The 24,074-nt window shown below is 39.3% G+C and overlaps 1 protein-coding gene across 1 annotated transcript in view; it reads right to left on the bottom strand.

The window, feature by feature from the left end:
* The window catches only part of Gtf2f2 (general transcription factor IIF subunit 2), a 158,613-nt gene that overhangs the window by 21,490 nt on the left and 113,049 nt on the right, over positions 1-24,074 (bottom strand). Inside the window, exon 6 of the mRNA XM_008827715.3 lies at positions 4,943-5,042. Within this exon, the coding sequence (XP_008825937.1) occupies positions 4,943-5,042 (100 nt within the window). The remainder of the gene's footprint in view (positions 1-4,942; positions 5,043-24,074) is intronic.

Below are 24,074 nucleotides of genomic sequence, written 5' to 3'. Positions count from 1 at the left end.
AAAATCCCCAATAACCAAACAAAGGACAATCTGAAAAGTCAAACATACAAAATAATAACCATGATAAAAGTGGAAGCACCACCCTGCATTAAGAGAGCTTTTTCTGCACTAGAAATGTAACCCTACAAGAAGTTGGGCGTGGTGGCACATACCTTTAATCCTAGCACTCAGGAAGCAGAGACAGGTGGGGGTGGGGGATCCCTGTGAGTTCCAGGCCATTTGGGGCTACAGGGAGATCCTGTCTCAAAAATTAATTAATTAATTAATTAATTAAAAGTTAACAAGAAAAAACATGTATTCACTGTCCTTAGGGTCTACACTACGGATAACTTACGGTTCACAGTCCAAATTCTGACCTATTATCTGCCTTCACTGACCACAGATCACTGCATAACCAACGTCTTAGAAACAAATGCCAAGTCAGAAAGCACCTTAAACTTAATTCTGCAGCCATACATTTTAATAATCCAGAAAAGCTATCATATGCAATTTATTTTACTTTCTCTAGAAAACAAGGTATTCAAGATTAAAATGCAACCACATTGAAAATGAATTGAGATGTGGTATAGAGATGCTCAACCATCATTACTGAAATCTTAATCACTGACTAAAATTATAAATGCCACCCACTACCAATTAAAATAATATAATTCCGGTGTCTGTAAATTTCTAGAATGTTGTTTGCAGAAATGCCTTGATTCCTTTGTCAAGGCACTCTTTGTGAGGCTTTTAACTTCTGAAGAGATGGTGACAGCCATGACTACCATGGTTTTGCATTTTAAATCCTTGTGAAAGTTACTTCCCCCTCTCCTCCACCAAGGCTTCTATTTCTGCTTAGTATGTCATCATCCCTTGGGAGGAAATTAATTCTTGAGAGCAGGCCAGTCCTTGGCATGCAAATTCAAATGGACAAGGCATGTAGTATTCTTATACTACAGCCTATGGCAGGCAAATATTACTGAATATAATAATATTCAGTAATATAATATATAGTCCTGTAGGCATTTATTTTAATAAACAAAATAAAAACTTTATGCATCTAACTTTAAAAAACAGAAAGTTCAACACCCTTAGTTCTGGAACCAACAGTTGGCTGCCACATGGAAGGGAACAGAATATACATAAAAAGAAATTTTCTTCTTAGTTGCAGGTGTGTGTGTGTGTGTGTGTGTGTGTGTGTGTGTGTGTGTGTGTGTTACCTGAAGGTTTTATGTAATAATCCTGGTATTTCAATGAATGCTTTGTAGGTGGGATTTTCTTAGTTTCTCTATCGTTTTTTGACAAAAAGTTAGATTTAAAAGTCCTTTATCAAACTTAGAAGCAAGAGGACAGGGATAATAACAAAAACTAGAAGATTTATCTTAAGTTCGGAAGAGACTTTCTGGTCCCCTGCTGGTACTATTACAGAGTTCCATCCCCTTCTCAACAGATGGCAGACAACTATAAAAAGTTCCTATGTCTCTGGAAAATCTCTGGATCAGTGGCAGCATACTAGAATAACCTAGGGAGCGTAAAACACATGCCACATTAGACCTGTTAATTTCTGGAGGCATTTTTCCTTCTTAAGAAAATCACCCTTCCTGGGTGATTCTAGTACATAAGCCACATTGAGAACCATCATCTAAACAGAGGACTAGTTTAGACCACAGACTACATGTGAAATTTACACGGGGAGATGATGACATAAACAAGTTAACCAGATACTCTCATGTCCCCTGTACTTGCTATATAGCTGAGGATGACCTTGAACTTCTCATCTTACTGTTTTCACCTCCAGAGTGTTAGGATTACAGGCATATGCCACCAAGCTCCAGTTTTATTCAGTGCAGAGAGGGGTTCAAACCTAAGGTTTAAAGCTTGCTAGGCAAGCACTCTATCAACTGATCCATATCTCCAGCCCTTCCCACTCTTTTTTTGTTTTTGTTTTTTTGAGATAGGGTCTTTCCTGCAGCCACAGTTGGCCTGGAACTCACTACATAGACCACACAGGCCTTGATCTCACAGAGATCCGCCTGCCTCTGCCTCCTGAGTGCTGGGATCAAAGGTATGAGTTACCCTGCCTGGCTTTTTTTTTATTTAACACCTCTATCAGTTAAAAAAAAATTAAGGCATGAATCATATATAAATATGTTTATATTTATAAATATCTTTTTAAATTACCAAACATCCTTCTATATAAATATTACAAGTTACAGACAACATAAATAAAAGCGCATATTATTCTGAAAATAAAATTAAATTTGCTGAAACTATGAAATACCTTATGGAGGGCTGGAGAGATGGCTTAGTAGGCCGGCCAGGCTAGCTGAAAGAATGAACTCTCTAAGAGACCATGTCTCAAAAAAATATGGTGCAGAGTGATAGAGGAAGACACTCAGTGTAGACTTTCAACATGCACACATATACACAAATACACATACACAAAGGAAAATGCTTGATGTAGACCTCTGGATTCCACACGTACATATATATACACAACCTCTTCCCCTCCACTTCCCTCCCCAAACACCTTATTGTATGCTTTCAAAATGATTTGAAAAGATTATATATATATATAGTGATCTGTCTTCATGTTCTAAATAGTTTTCAAAAGTATTGCAAACTCAGAAAGTTTTATATTGGCAAGAGCTAATATAATAAGGCACAAACCACACACAGGTTAAAGGGCCAGTTATTTTCATAGTTAAAGCAGTCAGCTCCAGATCTTGCTGTTGGTGGTGGCAGAAGCCTAGTAGGCTACATTGCTAGGTGGTTTCCAGCTGCCATTATGCCAATGGGAAAATGACAGGAGGAGGAAGGGAATATTTTTTTCCTTTGCTATCAGCAGAATCATCTATCACAGTCACAGCTTTCTGATCTCTGGCAGCCAACCTCTTTCCTTTTCATGATTATGACCCCTCCTTTTTGTATTCATAAAATATCTGTAACCAATTCGCTACATTAAATTCCTTTTTCCTTAAAATATTTGGAGTTGTTTCAATCCATAAGAATGACACAACTGAGTCATCATTAAAGACAAGGAAAGACAAGCCATACTTAAAATGATATGGATAATTTCCATTTTTGAAGAGCCAAGTTCTTGTCAGATCTGATTCCCTTATCGTTTCTACTTCTTGGAGTGACTGATAGAGATCATTTTAGAAGAAAAGTGCCAGTTTTCCCACCTATTCATATGTTTATTTCAGTAGTTGATAGTATATCTACAAGTCTGAATTTATTACCAAACTTAACAAGCTGAAAATGTGAGGGTACCATAGTAAACCCAAGACCCTAAAAGTCAGTCAGAGAGAACTGCCACTGAGAAGTAACAAAGATGACAAACTTCCAGCTACTTCTTCACCAAGATAAAGCCCTAGGGGCCTTTTCTCCCACCAGCAGGGCCCCTCTTCTGACTGACTGGTCTAGATCAGTTTAGTCAAGGTCAGTCATGGACATATCTCAGTTTGGAGCAGTGGCCTATTAACCCTATCTTCTTCATTTAAGTTGATCTATACCACCAAGAATGCTTGAAAGACGCAGGCCTTCCTATGGGCTTTGGATTTTTTGATTTCTAAATCACCTCTCCACTTGTGGTACTACTGCTCTCTGTGTGAGTGTATATATGTATATATGTGTTTACTTTTAATAAAGTTTGTTACCTGCTGTGCCTGAGAGTCTTCCTGCCTTTTAATTCTTTAACTAGTGAAAGAAAATGAACCCAATCAAGACCTAGACAGTAACAAACTTTTGCTAAAAAAGGACTAGCACAGAGACTGCATAAAGGCACAAGATTGATCTCTTTTAGTATTGCTAATGTACTATGGCAACATATACAACAACTAAGAGTTTGGCTGCTAAGGCAAATATTTGGATAGGTCAGTTTTTAGTTGGGTGAACTCACTTGTACATAAACTGTGGGTAATGGTAGTAGTTACTTCAAGGAGTAGGAATGAAAATGACAAGTCATTATTTATGAGGAATTCACAATAGTAACTAACACAATATGCTAGCATACCTAATAATAAGACAATTTACATAGAAATTACTACTATATTATTATACATGCAGTATATATGTGCTTCAATAAGAGGTTTTAAAAAACACACAGGCAGTCCTCACTTTGCACAGCAGTAATGAACCATAAAAATGCCCCCAAAATGAAGCAAAATGATTTTAATAATCAGTGAGGAATTGGGCTGGGTGTGGTGGTGCACACCTGCAGTCCCAGCACTCTGGAGGCAGAGGCAGGCAGGTCTCTCTGAGAGTGAGGCCAGTCTGATTTACATAGTGAGTTCTAGATCACTCTGGGCTGCATAGTAAGACCCTGTCTCAAAAGACAAAAACAAAAACAAACCCAATAAACAACAACAAAATCAGTGAAGAAGACGATCATTGCTATACTATAGGGTCTTTAAAATTTTCAAATAAAGCTGGGCATAGTGGTACATGCCTTTAATCCTAGCACTCTGGAGGCAGAGGCAGGCAGATGTCTGTGAATTCCAGGCCAGCCTGGTCTGATAGTGAGTTCCAGGCCAGCTGGGACTACAGGGAGACCCTGTCTCAAAAAGACCGCCCCCCCAAATCAAATAATTTTGCTAAAAGAGACACACAATTGTATATTTTTTGTCAACACATTAAAAACTGATATGATAAATTACAGTGGTATAGAAAATAAAAATAACAGAATTAATATTTATGTAGTACACTGTGATTACAAACAGTGAGAACTGAAGTGTTTTATGCCTGTATAAATCCTGATCAAGGGCAGCCTGGACAGTGTCTCCCTTCCGTCACACAGCTCATGGTGTAGAACAAGCACTTTTTCTGGGCTTAAGCATGCTGGCATATTCCTCACTGACTATGGCCTAGGTACTCAAGCACCCGATCCCAAGGTACACAACTGCTCAGGTCCTTTCAGAAACCAAGACTACGATGCTGACAAGAACAATAACAGAAGACTTACGTTGTACTGATGATTAGCAACAGGCTTGTAATTGGTCGTTACAACTTTGTCCAGTTGTTGTGACAGCCTTACAGGTTTGGAAGATTCTTCTATTTGTAATCTGAAAAAAACAGAAGGTATTATAAATACACTTGTTTAGTAGAGTGAATTCTGTAGTTATTTCTATAATTTTTATTCAATAAATGCCAATTAATAACATGTAAGTAAGTAACCTCAGAATACCATATTAGCCGTAATACTCCAAAACACTGAATATATGACTATAATGTGAAAATCAGTTCCAAAAGCTGAACATACAAGTTATCCCATTATACTCTGTAACTCTGTTCTAAAACTATGAAACCTAATCAGCTTTATGCTTACAGGAAAAACAACAACAAAAACAAAACAAACAAACAAAAAAACAACCCTGCAAGTAAAAATGAATTTCCTTAAACTACATTATTTAAAATTAAGTAATTAATTCAAAGCTTATACTATCCTGACAAGAAATAAAGTACCAGCTCGTCTCCACAGTGAATCCAGGCCAGCTAGGGCTACAGGGAGACCCTGTCTCAAAAAGATAAAAAAAAAACTGTATATTTGGAAAACAACTTCAGTTTACCATTCACGGATCCTACTTGAGATAACTACTCAAGGATGTGATTTAGTAAGAAGGAAAATAAGTCTAAAAGGAATTAATGGATACAAATGATATAGCAAAGAAATTGAGAACCAGGTTAGAGAACTGACTATCCAACTTAAAAAAAAAGTCTTTTAAAGTTAAAGACTTATTTTTATTTTATGTGTATAAATGCATGCCTGGTGCCTACACAGAGGAAGGTGTCAGTTCCTCTGGTACTAGAGTTACAGACAGTTGTGAGTTGCCATGTAGGATTTGAACTGAGGTCCTCTGGAAGAGCAGCAAGAGTGCTTAATCACTGAGCCACCTCTCTCTAGTTCCTGGGAATTGATTTTTTATTGTTAAGTGTAACTCTATGAAGATGGGAAGAGATCATAATCAGTACACTGATAAGGCAGGTAGCATTAAGACAACTGATGGTGCAGATACCAAGGTGTGCTTTGAGGCTAAGCAGTGCTAAGCAGTGCAGTGCTGCTCAGCCTCGTAAGTAAGGCAGAAAGGATAAAGTGACTCCTCTAAGATGAGATGTCTCAAACAGACTAAGGGATATACCTCTTGAAAGAGAAGAGTGATGGAAGACAGATGAGCAACGTTCAAAGTGCTAGAACTGGACATGTGCAACTCCTTGACAAAACAAAAACCAACAGGGAAAATTTAGTAACAGCCTGCTTCTAAGCTCACCTCTGTGTTCTAACCATAGCCCCTCTTCCCAATGCAAACCGTTCAATGGGACTAGCCTCTCCAACCCTCAGGTATCATCAGATGATTTTCCTTGTTATAACCACCTCACTCCATGAGGATCTCAGTAGGAATGAAGGAGGGGCAGGTGCTAGCTCCTTTCTTCCTCATTAAACAACTGCTGCCATTACTCTACAGTTTGAGGAGTTCTCAGAGTTTGAGTTTGAGAGTGCTTCTTTATACACAAGAGCTTTTTCCTCTCATGGGCTTCCACTTGAATTGATTTGCAACCTCTGCATCCTGATTCAAGTTCATGCAGCACATCTTCCTTTCAACTCTAAAGGTCAATTTCATCATCTGGAGATGTCCTGCCACATTTATTTTCAAAATACTGAGTCTTTTAAGTAAAGTAACACGTTTTCTTTTAAATAAATAGAGCATATAAAAATTCAACTTTTCCATTATACATTCATTTAAAAAGCCAATTCCTAGGGTTTTGTTTTAATTAAAAGAAGACATCCTCTGATTCAAAATTCAAAAGGTTAATCTATGGACTGAAAAGGCAATACAATTAAAAAGAACTAAGTCTTAAAATACTTTCACTAACCTTGAATAGTTTAAAATAATTTAGGAGCATTTTTACTTAACACTAAATAATTCACTTAACATTATCTCATGAAGTGGCAGAGCACTTTGCAACTCCTTTTATCACTGAACAATGTACTAAATTAAACACTGCCGACCTCACTATACTTTCAAAGTCAAAACAAGGATTACTGGGGGTTTTCAAAGTAATGGAATTTAGAAATACTCAGTTCATAAAGCAGAGCGGTCAAATACACGCAGAGGTATTCGGCTGAATGCAGAGAAAGCCAACTGCTTCAGTGTCCTGGTCATTTCTAAGACTAGCTCTTAACTTTTCAGAACATTTAAAAACACAGGGTTATTTTCAAGAAAGTTACCAGAAATACAGTATTTTGGTCACCTTTGTTTTATGAATGACTTTAAAAAAATACTTGGTGTTAACTCCTAAAACTACTACAGGACACCAGGTGTGGTGGTGCATACCCTTTAATCCCAGCACTTTGAACACCGAGGCAGGCAGATAGATCTCTGTAAATTCAAGGCCAGCCTGGTCTACATAGTGAGGTCTAGGCCAGCTGAGGCTGCAGAGAAACCCTGTCTCAAAAAGACCAAAAGCTACTACAGGACAATTAATTCAGAACATATATAGACATTCTTAGAAAATCTTACTTTAAAAAAAAATTATTTTTTCCCTTAGCTGGGTGTGGTGGTACACGCCTTTAATCCCAGCACTTAGGAGGCAGAGGCAGGCGGATCCACTGTGAGTTGGAGGCCAGCCTGGTCTACAGAGTGAGTTGCAGGCACCTGGAGCTACAGGGAGACCCTGTCTCAAAAAGATCAAAAAAAAAAAAAATTTTTTTTTTTCTCCTAATCACCAAGAAAGTACTTGGAAACACATCTATAAGATGTGTGACTATACTTTCAAAGTATAGTCCCCCAATTATCTATAAGATAATTGCTATGGCAGTCACAGACCATACTTAACTGTCAAAGTTTGTGACTTTTATGTAGTTAAACTTAATGTTACATTCAGGAAGCTTACCTTTAAAGTAACTTATATGAAGTGAAATCTAGAAAGTAGAAAATCATGTAGTATATATGAGCTGTCTTAGGTATTTTTAAATCTTCAGATTACTGGAAAACCAGAATTTTAAAGCAAGACAGTAAACAAATTTGTGTTTCAAAAACACTCCTCTGACTGCTATTTAGAACAGTAAAATGAAAAAATGAATCTATTTACAGTTGTAGCCAAAATTTATTTACAGTTCTGACAGTTCTGACAAAAACTAAAAAATAGAAAAATAGAAATTATCAACCTGTCTTGTTTGCAACAGTGTCCCAATTTCTGTAGAAGATGAAAGAGAAGTTAGGAAATAAGCATGTGGTTCAGGCTCCTGTGCATGACCCATCCTCAATCCCTGCATGGAGCTTCTGGAGGAACTATAAACCCTAGGGGCCCATTAACAACATGGGTCACACCTGGAGGTGAGAGCCCAGGGAGCTACTATACCAATCCAGAGGACAGGTAATCCTTGTTTGCATTAGGACAAAGCTCCAGGAGCTGAGCAAACTAGGAAATAATTTGAAGATATACTTAGTAGAAACTGGAACATAACTGAATCTAGGGGTAAAGGAGTAAGAATAACTGAGCAGCTGAGCTCAGACTTCTGGCTTTGGTAACTATAACCATGTTTTACTAGAATTTTTTTTTTTTTTTTTTTTTTTTTTTTTAAAAAAAAAAAAAAAAAAAAAAAAAAAAAAAATCACTCTAGCTGAAAATTCAGAGAACTGAAAAATTAACATTTTTTTCTTCCCGATACATTAAAGTAGAAAATAACCATTTAATGTACAACAATATCAAGAAAACTCATTTCTCTGGAGAAGAAATAACAGCTAACAACTACTATCACTGTGTAACTTTGGCTATGTAGTTTTATTCATAAAGTTTGTATTTTATATATAGTTTATTCCCTATATAAAGGGAATAGTCACAACCAATCCACTCAATTATGTGTCTTTCTAAGATTATTTAAAGAGTTTATATATCTAAAAGAAAAAGCTTAAAGTCTACATGGCCTAAAAGCTGAAACAACTGTAAATGACAACTGAAACTGACATAACAGACATTTAGAGTCCTTACTATGTGCTAGAAACTGTTTAAAGAACTTTACCCACATCCCTATCTTACCTTTTCCTCACAGCATGCAAAATTAGAAGTGTAACTCAAACCATCACTCTATATGGTTCATACAAAGACATGTTACAGAACACAGACTCTATTTAAAATCCCACAGAATTTAGCTGAAAATAAGCAAAGAAAGTATTTATATTTTGAGATTGGGTCTTATAGCCCAGGCTGGTCTTGAGCCTGCTATACAGTGGAAAATGACTCTGAGCTTCTCTCCTCTTGCCTCTACAGGTATGCATTGCCACGACCAGTTTATGCTGTGGGTCTTTATCAATTATTTCTAGTTCATTAGTTTCTTCTTGATAGTCATCAACTTATCTACAACTAATCCAATTCTACAGAAAGACAATACATAGTCTCCTTTTTATCTCCCTAAAACATTTCTATTAAGTATCACTAGTCATATTAAGCCATAACCATGGTTCACAGACCTATCATATACTTTAAAGAGCTTCATTACTATGCTTTTATTTATTTGTAAAATTTATTATTTTTATTTTATGTACACGAGTGTGTTGCCTGCATATATATGTGCACATGTGTTGTGCAATACCCTCAGAGGTCAGAAGAGGGCATAGGATTCCCCTCGAACTGGAGTTACAGTTGTCAGCTGCCATGTGGATGCTGAGAATTGAGCCAGTGCTTTTAACCACTGAGACCTCTCTCCCCTACTATGCTTTTTTTTGAGAGGGGGTCTCCCTTTATCTCTAGCTGTCAAACTCAGATCCACCTGCCTCCGCCTCCCAAGTGCTGGATTAAAGTCATACACCCAATATATTTTAAAATGTAAAGTTTATGCTAAAAACATATACAGCCCACCTCAAAAATATTTTAAAATATGAACATTGTTAAGCTCTACCAAAAAATGCTAAATTTAAGTTGTTGGCAGATTTAGAAAGAGAAGTCTCTACGTTTTAGTTAAGTTTTCCAATCACTCATTTGTAAGTACGATGTTCCTCATATAACAGCAATTCAATAAATGTTTGTTGAGCAAATGAATAAACAACACCTTTACTGGACAATTAAATCATAAGGAAAAGGCAGAATCTCATATTAGCAAATACCACAATAATGCCTGATTCTGTATACGTACACTATTTTCACATCTTAGCAATATTGCCTTCTCAGTTTGGTTATCAACAAGAGAGATGAACAATTACAAACAACACAGAGCACAAACGTTCCCATCAGCAACTACCAATGTAGGAGTCATTTCATGTTGTAAACATCACTGTAGCATTCACCTGTGTTTTGTGCTATAGTTATATTTAATTACAATTTGCTATTCTTAAAATGACAAGCTTTACAAAGTATTGCATATTTGTTAAGTCTTAGAATTCAGTTTTGAGAACAGAGAAAGCAGCAAGGAAAGGAGGTAAATGGCTTCCCCAGGGAAGGAGGCTGACACTCATAAGGTGAGAGAGTAAGCCAAGTCTGATGGCAGAGTATGAAAAGCAGTGAGCAACGGGACTTCAGGTGAGCAAGAGCACACAGCATCCAAAGTCAGGTCCCAGGAAAGGAAGTTTTGGAAGTACAGCTTGGGAGCAGGTGGACAGAAGGCGGGAAGAAAGGACATGTGAAGTAGTAAAACACCAGGAGGAAGCTGAGATGATCACTAACACAAAACAGATCTGAAGTAGCCGGCTTTCAGACAATGCACTCACTTATAAGAAGTTCCAGGGTCTGTAATAAGTAAGTACTTGTTCATCGACTACAATGTGGATCTGAGAAAGAGTGAACAAATTTAGGGCTTGCAACTGAGTAATTCAACTATCTCCTAATCTGGCAGGGCTACTGGAGGGATCACAGCAAGTAGTAAATGATCATGATGTTCATCTCTCCTACAAACATTTATTATTTGGAAGTATCATAAAAGCAGGAAGCCTAGCCTGCTCATATGCATGGGGCCTAGAACAGACATGTGTTATTAATGAGTTAAACAAGTTAGAAAAAAAAAAGAAAGAAGTTGCTGGGCATGGTGGCACACTCCTTTAATCTCAGCACTCAGGAGGCAGAGGCAGGTGGATCCCTGTGAGTTCAAGGCCAGCCTGGTCTACGTAGTGAGTACCCGGACAGCTGGGGCTACAAGGAGACCCTGTCTCAAAAAGACCAAAAAAAAAAAAAAAGGAAAAAAAGAAAGAAGTTTTAGGCAGTCTTTAATCAGAAAGATGGTAATTTGGTAGTCAAATCTAGACAATACAGTGTTTAGATTTGGCACAAAGGAGAAGATATGCATAAGGTTTTCAGGGTAACATTTCACTCTACAGAAAATATCTAATAAAGGAAAATACCATGTCATATATACTTTAATAAGCCAATCAAAATGAATGAAATTCAATTTTTAGTTTTGAGGCACATCAATCACATTTCAAGCATTTATGGGCCACATGTGGCTAGTGGCTACCACACTGAACAACACAGATCTATAATACTTGTGTCATCAAAGGGCTATTGGACAGTGAAAGAGAATCATGATCTCAAATACCTACAGGGGCCTGTCAGGTTGATGGAGAACTAGAAAGGACATGCACCCCACCCCCAGCCCACTGCAACTCTTGGGAATGTAGGCTCGGTGTTACCAGATCTTCTAACTGTGCAGGAAGATGTTGAGAGAGGCTACTGTCTTACCTAAAACAACAACAACAACAACAACAACAACAAAATCCCCGAAACAAAAACCAACAACAACCCACTCCCAACCAACAAAAACAGCCTTACATACACTATCTATAAGTCATTAATTAGCAGCCCTCTGATATATGTATTCATATCCCAGAGGGTTTATATTTTTCTGTTTCTTATGCAAAGCAGCAGCAGCATTACTAGCACAGCAGTTCAATACCAGTGGGAAATCATCACCAGCAATGAGACTGCAGCTCATCTGAGGAACAGCAATTCTTTCACTGGATCCCCACATTCCCATCCTGAGGAGAATCTGTGAACTTCTGGAGGAAGGAAAAATTTTGTTCTATTTAATGCAGAAATGTGATAACTTTTGGATTATAAAACCAGGAACTTTTACAATTTAACCATTAGTTCCTTCTTAATGAAAGACAATACTAAACTGAAATCTTCTGTATGAGAATAAAATAATTCAAGTCACTTAGATTCCACTGTAACCATGACTTTGTCAGTGACCATAGGGCTTATGGAGGGGAGTGTGTGTGTGTGTGTGCATGCGTGTGTGTGTGAGATGGTTCTAAGCAGAGCACAGGGGCACACGCCAATAGTCCCAGACACTGGGCACAGAGGTGAGGCAGAAGGACTGTTTGCACCCAGAGTCAAGTTTGAGGATAGTCTGAGTAACACATAAGACTCCCATCTAAAGGGACTAGAGAGATGGCTCAGTGGTTAAGAGCACTGGCTGCTCCTGTAGAGGATCTGAGTTCGAATTCCACCACCCACATGGCAGCTAACAACTGTCCGTAACTCCAGTTCCAGGGGATCAAACGCCCTCTTCTAACCTCCTCAGGCATTGCATGACATGGGTGCACTTACACACATGCAGGCATAACAGTCATACACATTAAAAAAAAAAAAAACTGAAACCAAAACCCAACAATCTCCATCTCAAAAATCAATCAATCAAGAGTCCTCATCCAATGCTAAATATAATGAAGAGGGGCTGGAGAGATGGCTCAGCGGTTAAGAGCACTGGCTGCTCTTACAAAAGACCCTGGTTCAAATCCCAGCACCCACATGATGTCTAGCAACTGTATCTCCAGTTCCAGGGTATCTGATGCCCTCTTCTGTCTTCTGTAGGCATTGCATGACATGGGTGCACTTACATATATGCAGCTATAAAACTCATACACGTAAAATAAAAATAAAGAAATGAAGAAATTCAGGTGTCTTCTCTAAACTTTGGTAAATTATCTATCATCTATCTATCTATTTTTTTTTTTTTTTTTGGTTTTTTTGAGACAGGGCCTCCCTGTAGCCCCAGCTGTCCTGGAACTCACAGAGATCCGCCTGCCTCTGCCTCCCCAGTGCTGGGACTAAAGATATGCGCCACCACACCTGGCTTGAATCTTTATACCTTTTTTTTTTTTCTCCTTTGTCTTTTTGAGACAGGGTCTCCCTGTAGCCCCAGCTCTCCACAAACTCACCATGTGACCAGGCTGGCCTGTCACAAAGATCTGCCTGCTTCTGCCTCCCAAGTGCTGGGATTAAAGACGTGAGCCACCACATCAGGCCCAATCTTTAAAGTTTTTAAAGAAAATTTATGATATTCAAAATACATTTATTACATCAGTTAGCAAGGTAGGGCCTATACTCACTAAGGAAAAGATGATTCCTACTGGATTTTGTTTCTCCTAGATTTTTGTTTGAAAACAGCTACCCATAAGTTTTCAGTGTGGAGTAAGGTGAAATAAATGGCATTTAGTGTAAGAGACTTCTAAGTGTCTTTTGTTGTTGTTGTTAATTATTGCTTAACTTGTTTTTCCCTGAAACACAATCTCTTATCTAATTTTTATTTCTCCAGGAAAAGTATAGCACTAGGCCTGAGAATATACCTGTTAGCTAGGCAGTACAAAATTTCCACTAAACACTACAAAATATAAACATCTTATCTCATAGTCTGAACACGAGGCCAATGTGATCACTTCAAAAAGCAAAAGTTGCAGGGCATGGATTAAATAACAGCACTAGAAAGGCAGAGGAAGGGGGATCTCTGTGAGTCTGAAGCCAGACAGGGTCACATAGTGAGACCCTGTTCTTTTTAAAAATATTTTACTGCATTTGATGGAAGAAATCCCTTGCTGCTTATGCTTTTCTTGATAATTGCACAAAGCCATTATTTTAGCACAGGCAAAAAGCAGAAATAAGGGGCTGGAGAGATGGCTCAACAGTTAAGAGCGCTGACTGCTCTTGCAGAGAACCTGGGTTCGATTCCCAGCACCTACATGGCAGCTATGAACTGTCCTTAACTCCAGTTCCAGGGGAATTTGAAACCCTTTTCTGACCTCTGTAGCACCACAGGGCACGGGTGCACTTAACATGCAGGCAATACACTCATACATTAAAAACAAACAAAAAACAATCAAATGAGGGGAAAAAGGTTGAAGTGAAAGAAAAGAGGTCATTCATTACTTCTAATTCACGACCAAGTAGCTACTCTTTCTCTGCTAGAAATGAAATTACCTTCAACTCCAATGGTTGATGAGTAATGTTTTCAGAATTTCACTGTTTAAGAAATTTTCATTTTAGCTAGGCATGGTGGCATATGCCTGTAACCCCAACATTCAGAGGCTAAGGCAGGATCACCATGAATTCACTAGATCTCGTCTCCAAACTCCAACAAAAGTAAAATGCTAATCATGCTCATCAAATTGTTTTCTAAATAAGTGTGCTTACAGATATAGATTAATACTGCTGTCAGCTTTTGTCAGAAAAGGCCCTTTTCCCCAGCAGTCAACAATAACTGCAGAGACTCATAATTAGCAAGCAGAAGTGGGGCTAGTTGGGAAGAGGAAGGAGAGAGACAAGAGATCATGATCAAAAGACAAGTAGGAAAACACTGCAATGAAATCCATTATCACGTGTAATTAATATACTAATGAAAATATTAGAATATGTTTAAATAAAAATGTTATGTTTAAATAAATATAAAGCAAAATGTTTAAATAATCTGGTATGGTTCCCAAAAGTGGGATAAAAGCCTTTCTCTATCAAAAGGCCTGGTAATATTTGCTTTTAAAAAAAATTTTTTATTTTATGTGTATGTGTGTATTGCCTGCATGTAGGTAAGTGCACCCGTGTCATGCAATGCCCTCAGGTAGGATCCCCTGGGACTGGAGTTATGGACAGCTGTTAGCTGCCATGTGGGTGCTGGGATTTGAACCCGGGTCTTCTGCAAGAACAACCAGTGTTCTTAACCGCTGAGCCATCTCTCCAGCCCCCTACGCCTGGTAATATTTGTAACAGTATTAATGAGAGCAAAAAAGAATAGCTTTGGCATTAAGAGACATGCCAATTTCAGACTTGAAAAACACAGAGAAGCCAGACATGGCAGTCCACATCTATTATCCCAGCATGAAGGTAGGGATGAGGAACAGCACAACAGTGAGAGACTGTCTCAATAAACAAAGTCAACTGTGACTGAGGAAGACACCCCAACATCAACCTCTGGTCTCCACAGTGCACCTGTACATATGCAGAAATCTCTCTCTCTTTCTCTCTCTCTCTCTCTCTCCATACACTCTGTCTCAAAAAGACCAAAATTAAATATAAAAATAAATAAATAAATAAATAAATAAATAAATAAATAAATAAAATCAGAGACTAAAGTAAATTTATGGCATACATAAGGGTCTTAAATAATGCTCAGAGTAAAAGAATGTACCATACCATCATATGGCAGGGCTGGAAACTACACTGTTGAGTTTTAAGTTCCAGTTCTAAAATTGGGTCTAACAGTGGTCAAGTTAGCCAACTTTTAAAAACTCTTGGTACCAAAGAAAAACGGTATCAGAAATAAATGAAATAATTCTTACAGAGCTCTTAGTGAGGGCTGGGGATATAGATCAGTGGTACAGTGCTTGCCTACATGCTCCAGACCCCTGGGTTCAATCCCAAGTTAAGAGGGTGGGGGTGGGGGGAAAGAGGTTGGAGGAGGGGGCAGAGGAGGGGGAAGAAGAAAGCAGTCTGTTCAAAGGATGTGCTCAGTACACTTCAGCTGTTAAGAGTACTTGTCCTCACCAATGGAATCCCATATTGCACAGAAATATATGGGAATTACTTCAGTAAGTGAACACTTTTTAGTTATTACCTGATTCACACACTAGATTTTAGGAATATGACTTAGGAATCTATGTTCATTAATTATTTACTCTGATGGGGTGCTTGGTTACATCAAATTAAAAACATTCTTCTCTTTACTGACACTTTTAAAGGTAAGTAATTTTCTTTTAAAATGCCATTCATATAAATACATAATGCTCAAGGAAGTGCTAATTAAAACTAATTATAATTTAGCATTGTACTGAAAGATATAAAATTTTGGTAGTTTAGAGTTTTGAATAACTATATATTTGGTTCAAAAAATTCACTGGGTTTTATTTAAGTTTTTGTCTTTCTCTCTCTTTTTTTTTTTATCTTTTTTTGAGGCAGGGTCTTCCTGTAGCCCCAGCTGGCCTGGAACTCACTATGTAGACAAGGCTGGCCATGAGAGATCAGCCTGCCTCTGTCTCCCCAGCGCTGGGATTGAAAGTATGTGCTACCATGCCCTTTTGAATCAGCCTCCTGGATTACAGGTGTGCACTGCCGTGCCCAGCTCACCGGACTTTAGATGTAATAGATATATCTTCTGATCCAATCCTTTGGGGTACTCAAATCAATGCCTCATATGGCTTTCAATCAGTAGAAACTAGAATGTATGTGAATTTAACAAAAGTAAATGTGTATTTGAGTAGAACACCCTGAAACATATAGATTACTTATGAAAACCTACAGCTAGTCTCAAAAATCATTTTCCTCATCATATTAAAATACGATCTAAGAAGATTATATAAATTTCTTCATAGGGTTAGAAACCACATAGTGGGTGCAACTAAGTAATATTTTTCATGTTAATAGATGCAAGAGGGTATTTCAGAAATGTTTCAGTTTTTTTCCCTAAAAATATAAAATATTATTTAGTTCAATTCAAACCTAATTTCTTTTTAATTAAAATTTTCTGATTTTTTTTTTTAATGTGTATGAGTCCTTTCCCTGCATGTATGTAAGTGCACCTGTATATGTAATGCCTGTAGAAGCAAGAGCAGGGTACTGGATACAGTTGGGGAACCATAGTGTTAAGGTCAACTCCTTTCTCAGCAGGGGCTTCCTGCTTGACCTATCTGGAAAGTGCCTCCAAGCACAGATGCCTGACCTTATTTGGAACATAGCTATCTGCAATAGTTACCTGCAATAAAACTGCCCCCAGGTTTTTTCTATATGATAATTAGGCATTGCCCTATAGCCAGATGATAGGATCCCCCAACCACATGTAAATAAAGCATACTGTGAACTCCTATCAGCTGAAGCTTTGGCTGCTGCCTTTACACTATATTTTTCCTGGACCCCACTGAATTTGACTCCTGGAAGGTCTTTTCCGTCGTGCTCACTGGTTGTCCTGACCCCATTTGTCGCTTCTGCTCCCTTTGTTCTTGTGGGTTGGTGGCCTTGGAACTGGAGTTACAGATGGTTATGAGCAACTGTGTGGGTTTTGGAAACCAAACCCAGGTCCTCTACAAGCGCAGCTAATGTTCTTAACTGGTAAGCCATCTCTGCAACTCCCTCAAACCTAATTTCTTATAGCTGTCTTATACAAAGGCAACTAAATTTAGCATATGGGAAACATTTCTAAACAAGAGGTGAATAAAAGTAGTCTTGGTGATTTATGGATTTGATGGTTTTCTGTTTACAAACTGCTTCATATTTATTCACTTATTCTATAGCCTGTAATAGCTACGGAATTACATATATCAAAGCTATGTAGCTCTGGTTGGTCATAGATGATCATCACTATAGGTCAAAATGTACAGTATCAATACACAGATAGTTAAAAACTACAACATAGGCTACATGGAGCCATAATGCGTGTTCAAGAAGTCATGAGCAAAATACACTTTGCTAAGCCTTCAGTATGATGACTGGGCTATTTATGTAGATCTGTGCAAATTCAGCTTTGTATCTGACTACAATGAAGCTGATTCACCAGAAGAAAAGTAGGAAGGCAAAAGTTTCTGCAATATTTCTTCAACTGTGGTAATATTATTGTTATTTTCCAGTTTCCTCTATAACTGACTAAAGGTTTTTATAGTGTTGCCAGCTGAAGGCAAGAGCAAAAAGTCTGTGTTCACAAAATAGGATAAGGTTCAAGTAAAAACCAAAGCTACAACCTGGTCTGCTAGAACAACCTATTCAACAACTGATTTAGGCAGGAAACATGAAAAGCTATGTATATGAACACACAGATTTGGATGAACAATATTAAAACATTGCCATGTTTCCTCTTGTTCAATATTATAAAGATCACAATGAGACTATTAAAGGGAAATGGATTTTATGGATTTCATTCCTATACAGTGTATGGCTTAAAAGTACAAAGAATGTTTGATGGAAGTGATTTAGATGTGAAAGAAAGTGAAGGTTTAAAGTGAGCTTTTACGTATTTTATAGCAGATGGTGCAGTAATAATCAGTACTGTTTAAGATCAGACTGGATATTTGAAACTGTAAATGTTATCACCATGAATAACATACTATCTTCTCCAAGAAAATGTCTGTTAGAAAATGTGTGTTTTTTTCTGAAGGACATGTTTGGACTATATGAATCAGAAGGAAACACATTTAAAAAGTGGAAATAAATTTATGAAAGTGTTAGTTTAAGCAGTGTCTAAAGGAACTTGAAGTAAGTGAGTGTATAGGAGGTCAGGTGCGGTGGTAATCCCTGCACTCTGGTGGCAGAGACAGCCAGGGCTACAAAGTAAGACCCTGTCTTAAACATTACTGTGATACAAAATGCTTTCCAATTTTTATCTTTATTATACCAAAAACTGAAGACTTTTGGGGTGTGGTAGTGCACACCAGAGGCAGAGGATTCTGTTTTAGGCCAGCCTGGGCTATAGAGTGAGACTGTGTCAAAAAAAACAAAACAAACAAAAAACACTGAAGGTTTATAAGCAGAATTAATTGAAATTATTTAAGGCTAAGTACCCAAGGCTATTGAGCAATCTCGATTTGTAATCCTCAATTTCTTCGACTTCAACAAATGTTTAGGCTAGAGATGAAATAAACTGCTTAAACAAGGGATGAGTTGTTTCTCTAGGTAGCTACTGACAGAAACCTCCAGTCTGAATCATTTTTCTAAATTAAAATTTCTATGACCCTGCAACTACGTGATGGGTGCCAAACCAGACAGGAGAAGGGTCACATAATTTCTATTGAGCAAATTAAAAAAAACATTCTGAACAATTCCAGTTGCCATTGAGTAGAAATCAGACTTATTAGATGTATATCATGTCAAACTGCAGGAAGCTGCCCAGGTGTATACTAACCAAGACACTGTTGCTATGGTGACTAAGCAAATATAGCAAGAGGCTACTTTATTAGTGACTCCATGAAACTATAAATGCTGGAATAGATGGGAAAGAGCTGCCAGTACGTAGCCACTAATGACAACTGTGATTCAGAAAGAATTTTCTTAGAAGAAAAGGTAAATTTTAGCATGCTGTTTGAAAAAGAGTTTTTAATGCTATCTAAAGCCTAATCAAGTCAGGGAAAAAAAAACTTAGAGAAGGAAGTAGCTGAGATTTCAAGGGAGAGTTTGTTTAGGATCAGCTGCCAAGGCTGATACTGATACTAAAGAGGAAAAGCCACTGAGACTGCCATGCAGGACTGCAAATAGGGCAAGGACTCCCTGCAGATGCCCTGCCGTGGGGCTAGAATTCTAGGCCCTAAGTTGGCTTGGCTTGCTCTCTCTTGGTCAAGGGATTCAGACAACAGTAAAAAGGATTTCTGCTCATTTTTCATTTGAGGAATTTAAACCTTAAACTCAAGAATAAAAATAAAAGCTGGAGGGCTGGAGAGATGGCTTAGCAGTTAAAAACGCTGGTTGTTCTTGCAGAAGACCTGGGTTCGAATCCCAACACCCACATGGCAGCTAACAACTGTCCACAACTCCAGTTCCAGGGGATCCTACAGCCTCTTCTGTCTTCCATGGGCATTGCATGACACAGGTACACTTACCCACATGCAGGCAATACACACATACACATAAAATAAAATTTTAAAAAAGCTGGATATGAACACCCGAGAAATAATTTCAAAGAACTAATAATAGACTAGGACTTGTCCTGAAGAAGCTAAATTATCTACCACTCAAACTTCTATGCCAATTTCATCAAAAACAAAAGGTGCAAACTAAGAAATCTAAGCCCTTCTGTCTTTTCCTCATGAATTTATATTGCTAATCTTCAGACTCCTTTTTGTTGGTCTTTTTTGAGACAGGGTCTCCCTGTAGCCCCAGCTGGCCTGGAACTCACTAAGTAGACCAGGCTGGCCTTGAACCCACAGAACTCCTGAATGCTGGGACTAAAGGTATGTGCCACCACACCTGGACAGACTCCTTATAAGTAACAAAAAATAAGCTTCTATTTCATTCAATGTTGTATTATGATCTTTTGATGGTATGATGTAATACTATTGACATGAAAATTCTAACGCAAAGTGCTATCATAACTACATGATAGGTAAGATAGATATATAAAGAACCATCATAGCATTTCATATCAAAATATATTACTAAACCAGCTTCAGTTAGGTTTTCTTCAAACCACTGTTACTATGAAAAGATTGGTGATATATAAAACTTTCTGACTTCTAGGGCTGGGTGTGGTGGCACACACCCTTAATCCTAGTGCTCAGGAGGCAGAGGCAGGGGGATCTCTATGAGTTCAAGGCCAGGCTGGTCTACATAGTGAGTTCCAGAACAGCTGGGGCTTCAGGGAGACCCTGTCTCAAAAAGACCAAGAAAAAAAAGCTTTCTGATTTCCAGCAAATATGAGGCAATGTTATTATTGTTTTGTCTCTGCTTTTCTAAGTGTGCCACTTTACAAATGTTTATTTAGTTCTTTGATTTATCCTTCTAAATTTCTCTTACTAGGTTTTGCAAATCCTATCCTACTTATCCCAGAGACTTTCACACACTGTACCATGAAAAACTCTCCTTTCAACCTCCCACCTCTCCACTTTTCCAGAACACGGCTTTTATCCATGTTGCTCCCTACTACACTCAAGCACCCAAACCATGTGGTTGCCATTATTAAGCTGTTTGCTCAAATTTCCTAAATGTCTATTTTACCTTCTTTGTAAAATTAAAGAGTTTTTTTGAGGGGGAGGGGTAGTGGGGAACTGTACCTTATACCTAATGAGTATTCTGTATGTTCTAAAATAAAATGAGATGACTAAGACAATTCCTTCAATACCTGCTTTGCTGTTCTGTCTAGTTCTCCTTGCTGCCAACAGTTCTCCAAGCCTCACTTTCTCCATTCCAATATTTTTCTAAACCATCTCTTTCCTTCACAACGGATTATAAATAAGCCCTATAATTTCTCTCACATATTTACACTGTCTTTTCACCACCATACTGTTGGGGACCCCTGTTGTGTGAAGTAGAAGTTCCTCCATGACCAGATAGCCCACGGGCTCGGTGTAAATGCAAGGACTCCTTTTAACAATAGAGTGCTTTTCCTAGCATCCTCCTGACTCACCTTTTGAAGTGCCCGCCAATGCCCCAACATAAACATGGCCTCTGGTTCTGGAAATACCATGCTTTCCTGTGTGATTTTTCAAGCAGTCTGGCAGTCTGGCAGCATGGCAGGAGCCCACTCCCATATGTAAATATGGTATCTCACAAAGTGCCTATCAGCTATAGCTTTTACCACTGCCCCTACAGTATAAAATATCCCAGTCTTCTCTCAATAATAGAGAGCTGGATCACTAGGAGCTAGGAGCTGAAACACTGAGACCTGGAGCCAAGCAGAGTCATTTAATAAAGAGCTATAACACGGACTAAGCTGAGTCCCTTCTCTCTCTCTCACTGCCGGCGATCCAGCCTCTCCGGGGGGCAGCATTCCTCCGTCATCGACTCGCGGAGCCCTAGCTTTAGACGCCTCCCACTATTTCCGCGTGGTCCAGCGGCCGGTGGAACTCGCATATTGAGGAAAGTGCACGGGTGAAATTAGGGCGGTACCCGACCAGACACGCTCCGGTAGCAGAGACCCACAGAGACACGGAGAAGCAGCAGAGAGACCCGCTGCCACAACAGACGCGGAGCCGCAGTGCTGCAAGACTTTCAGCACTAAAGCGGCGGACAGCGACACGCGGCCAGAGACAGACGCCCACGGAACCCGCCGCACTTCCAGGGTGCACGACTGAGGCCAGGGGACCGATCCCCGCGGGACCATGCACCCCATACCATACTCTTAACGAAAACCTCCATTTTCAAACCAACCTCACACTCCACCATCTCTCCACAAATTGTCACATGAAAATCTAAAGACACACACAAGACCATGCAGAGCTGCAGCATGGCGGAGCAAAGGAGCAAAGAGCCACGCAGAGGGGGATGACTGCCCAGAGGACAAGATGGGTTTTGAGAAAAGGATGACCTCACCAAGAGTCTGCTGTGCAAAAGGGGAGGGCAAACAGGCACAAAAAAGAAGGTGGCCAATTCTAGGAATTTAGCAGTTCTAAGGTGTGAAAGAGAAAGCAAGCACAAAAGAGAACAAGAGAGTAGGAGAAAGGGAGAAAAGAACTGAGGAACAGACAGAAGAACGAAGTGAGGCTGGAAGAGGGTGTTCAAGTCTGCCTTCAATTGCTGTGACAAAGCACTCTGACCCATACGAAGTTGTGGAGGGAAGGGCTTATGAGGCTTACATCTCTCAGGTCACAGTTCATCTCTGAGGGAGCCCAAGGTAGGAACTCAGGGTAGGAAATTGGAGGCAGGAGCTGAAGTACAGGCCATGAACGAATGCTGCTTATTGGCTTGGTCCTCTGGCCCCTGCTCAACCTGCTTTCTTTTTTTGGTCTTTTTTTTGATACAGGGTCTCACAGAGATCTACCTGCCTCTGCCTCCTGAGTCCTGGGATTAAAGGCGTGTGCCACCAGGCCCGGCTCAACCCGCTTTCTTATCCAATACAGGACCACCTGCCCAGGAGTGGCAATGCCCACGGTGGGCTGGGCCCTCCCACATCATTCAATAACCAAGAAAATACCCCTCAGATATGGCCACTGGAGGAAATTCCCCAACTGAGGCGCCCTCCACCCAGGTGTGTCAAGTTGACAACTAAAGCTATCCAGCACAGAGTGCTTGTGTGCTAAGCTAGTAAAAGCCAGTTGTTAAACTGGAGGGGCTGTGTGAAAGGAATCATCCTAAAATGAAGGTCAAGTTAAGCAGAAGAAGGAGAAGGAGTGAGGACAAGCAGAGCCTGGTGTCAGGAGAAGAATAAACAAGGGCTGAAGAACAAGCTAAAGAGAATACGGCACAGGCAGACACACAACACTAATGTTGGAGGTCTGGAGCCTAATAGTACCCAAGCTTTATGTCAGGCACTACAGGAGAAACCAAGAGCAAAACTATGACACAGCAGAGAAGGCAAGACAGACTAATACTAAAAGAAAGCTTCTGGGACTTCTTAGGATGCTCACTTGGGAAATCTGCAACGTGTCATTCCTTTCCTAGTCTTCGGTCCCCTTATTTCCATGGCAGTGCCTCCATGGGACATATGTCTCCATAGAAACCTTTCCTTGCTCCACAGGCATGTCCCATTTCCACATGTACTTTAACATCACTTTACTGTAGTGGTCACTAGAGGACGCAGTATTCTCATAGCCACTTAAAAGTGAGCATAAGCATCACAGTAAAGAAAGAAACTGAGATGCTCTGTTACTTAACTACACTTCACTTAATACATTCAGTGTCTAATACCTGTCAGGGGTGACATTAACTACCGAGCTATTGACATTAACAATTGTTTTAAAGCCCATTAGCAAAATTACCAGAGAATTCTTTAGTGAAAGCAAACAAACAAAAACACTGAAGAGGAAACCTACTTCAAGCAAGAGTTTGTGTATGTGGTTTTTAAAAAGTGGTAAAAGGGGACTGGAGAGGTGGCTCGATGATTAAGAGCACTGGTTGCTCTGGCAGAGGACCCAGGTTCAGTTCTCAAGCACCCACATGTCAGTTAACATCTATTCTCAACTCCAGTTCCAGGGCATTCTCTTTTGGCCTCTTTGGGCATTGCACACATGGGGTACACTTATATACATGCAGGCAAAACTCATATACATAAAAATAAATTTTAAAAAAGTTGTAGAGTCCTGGTCTACATAGCAAGTTCCAGGCTAGCTGGAACTACAGGGAGACCGTGTCTCAAAAAGCTGGGCGTGGTGGTGCACACCTTTGATTACAGCACTTGGGAGGCAGAGGTGGGAGGATCTTTGTGAGTTCTTCGAGGCCAGCTGAGTTCCAGGACAGCTGGGGCTACAAGGAGACCCTGTCTCAAAAAGACA

This window comes from Nannospalax galili, unplaced genomic scaffold (assembly GCF_000622305.1).
Source record: "Nannospalax galili isolate Female #2095 unplaced genomic scaffold, S.galili_v1.0 scaffold430, whole genome shotgun sequence".
In the NCBI taxonomy this organism is placed as follows: Eukaryota; Metazoa; Chordata; class Mammalia; order Rodentia; family Spalacidae; genus Nannospalax; species Nannospalax galili.
This window is presented reverse-complemented; position numbering and strand designations above follow the sequence as displayed.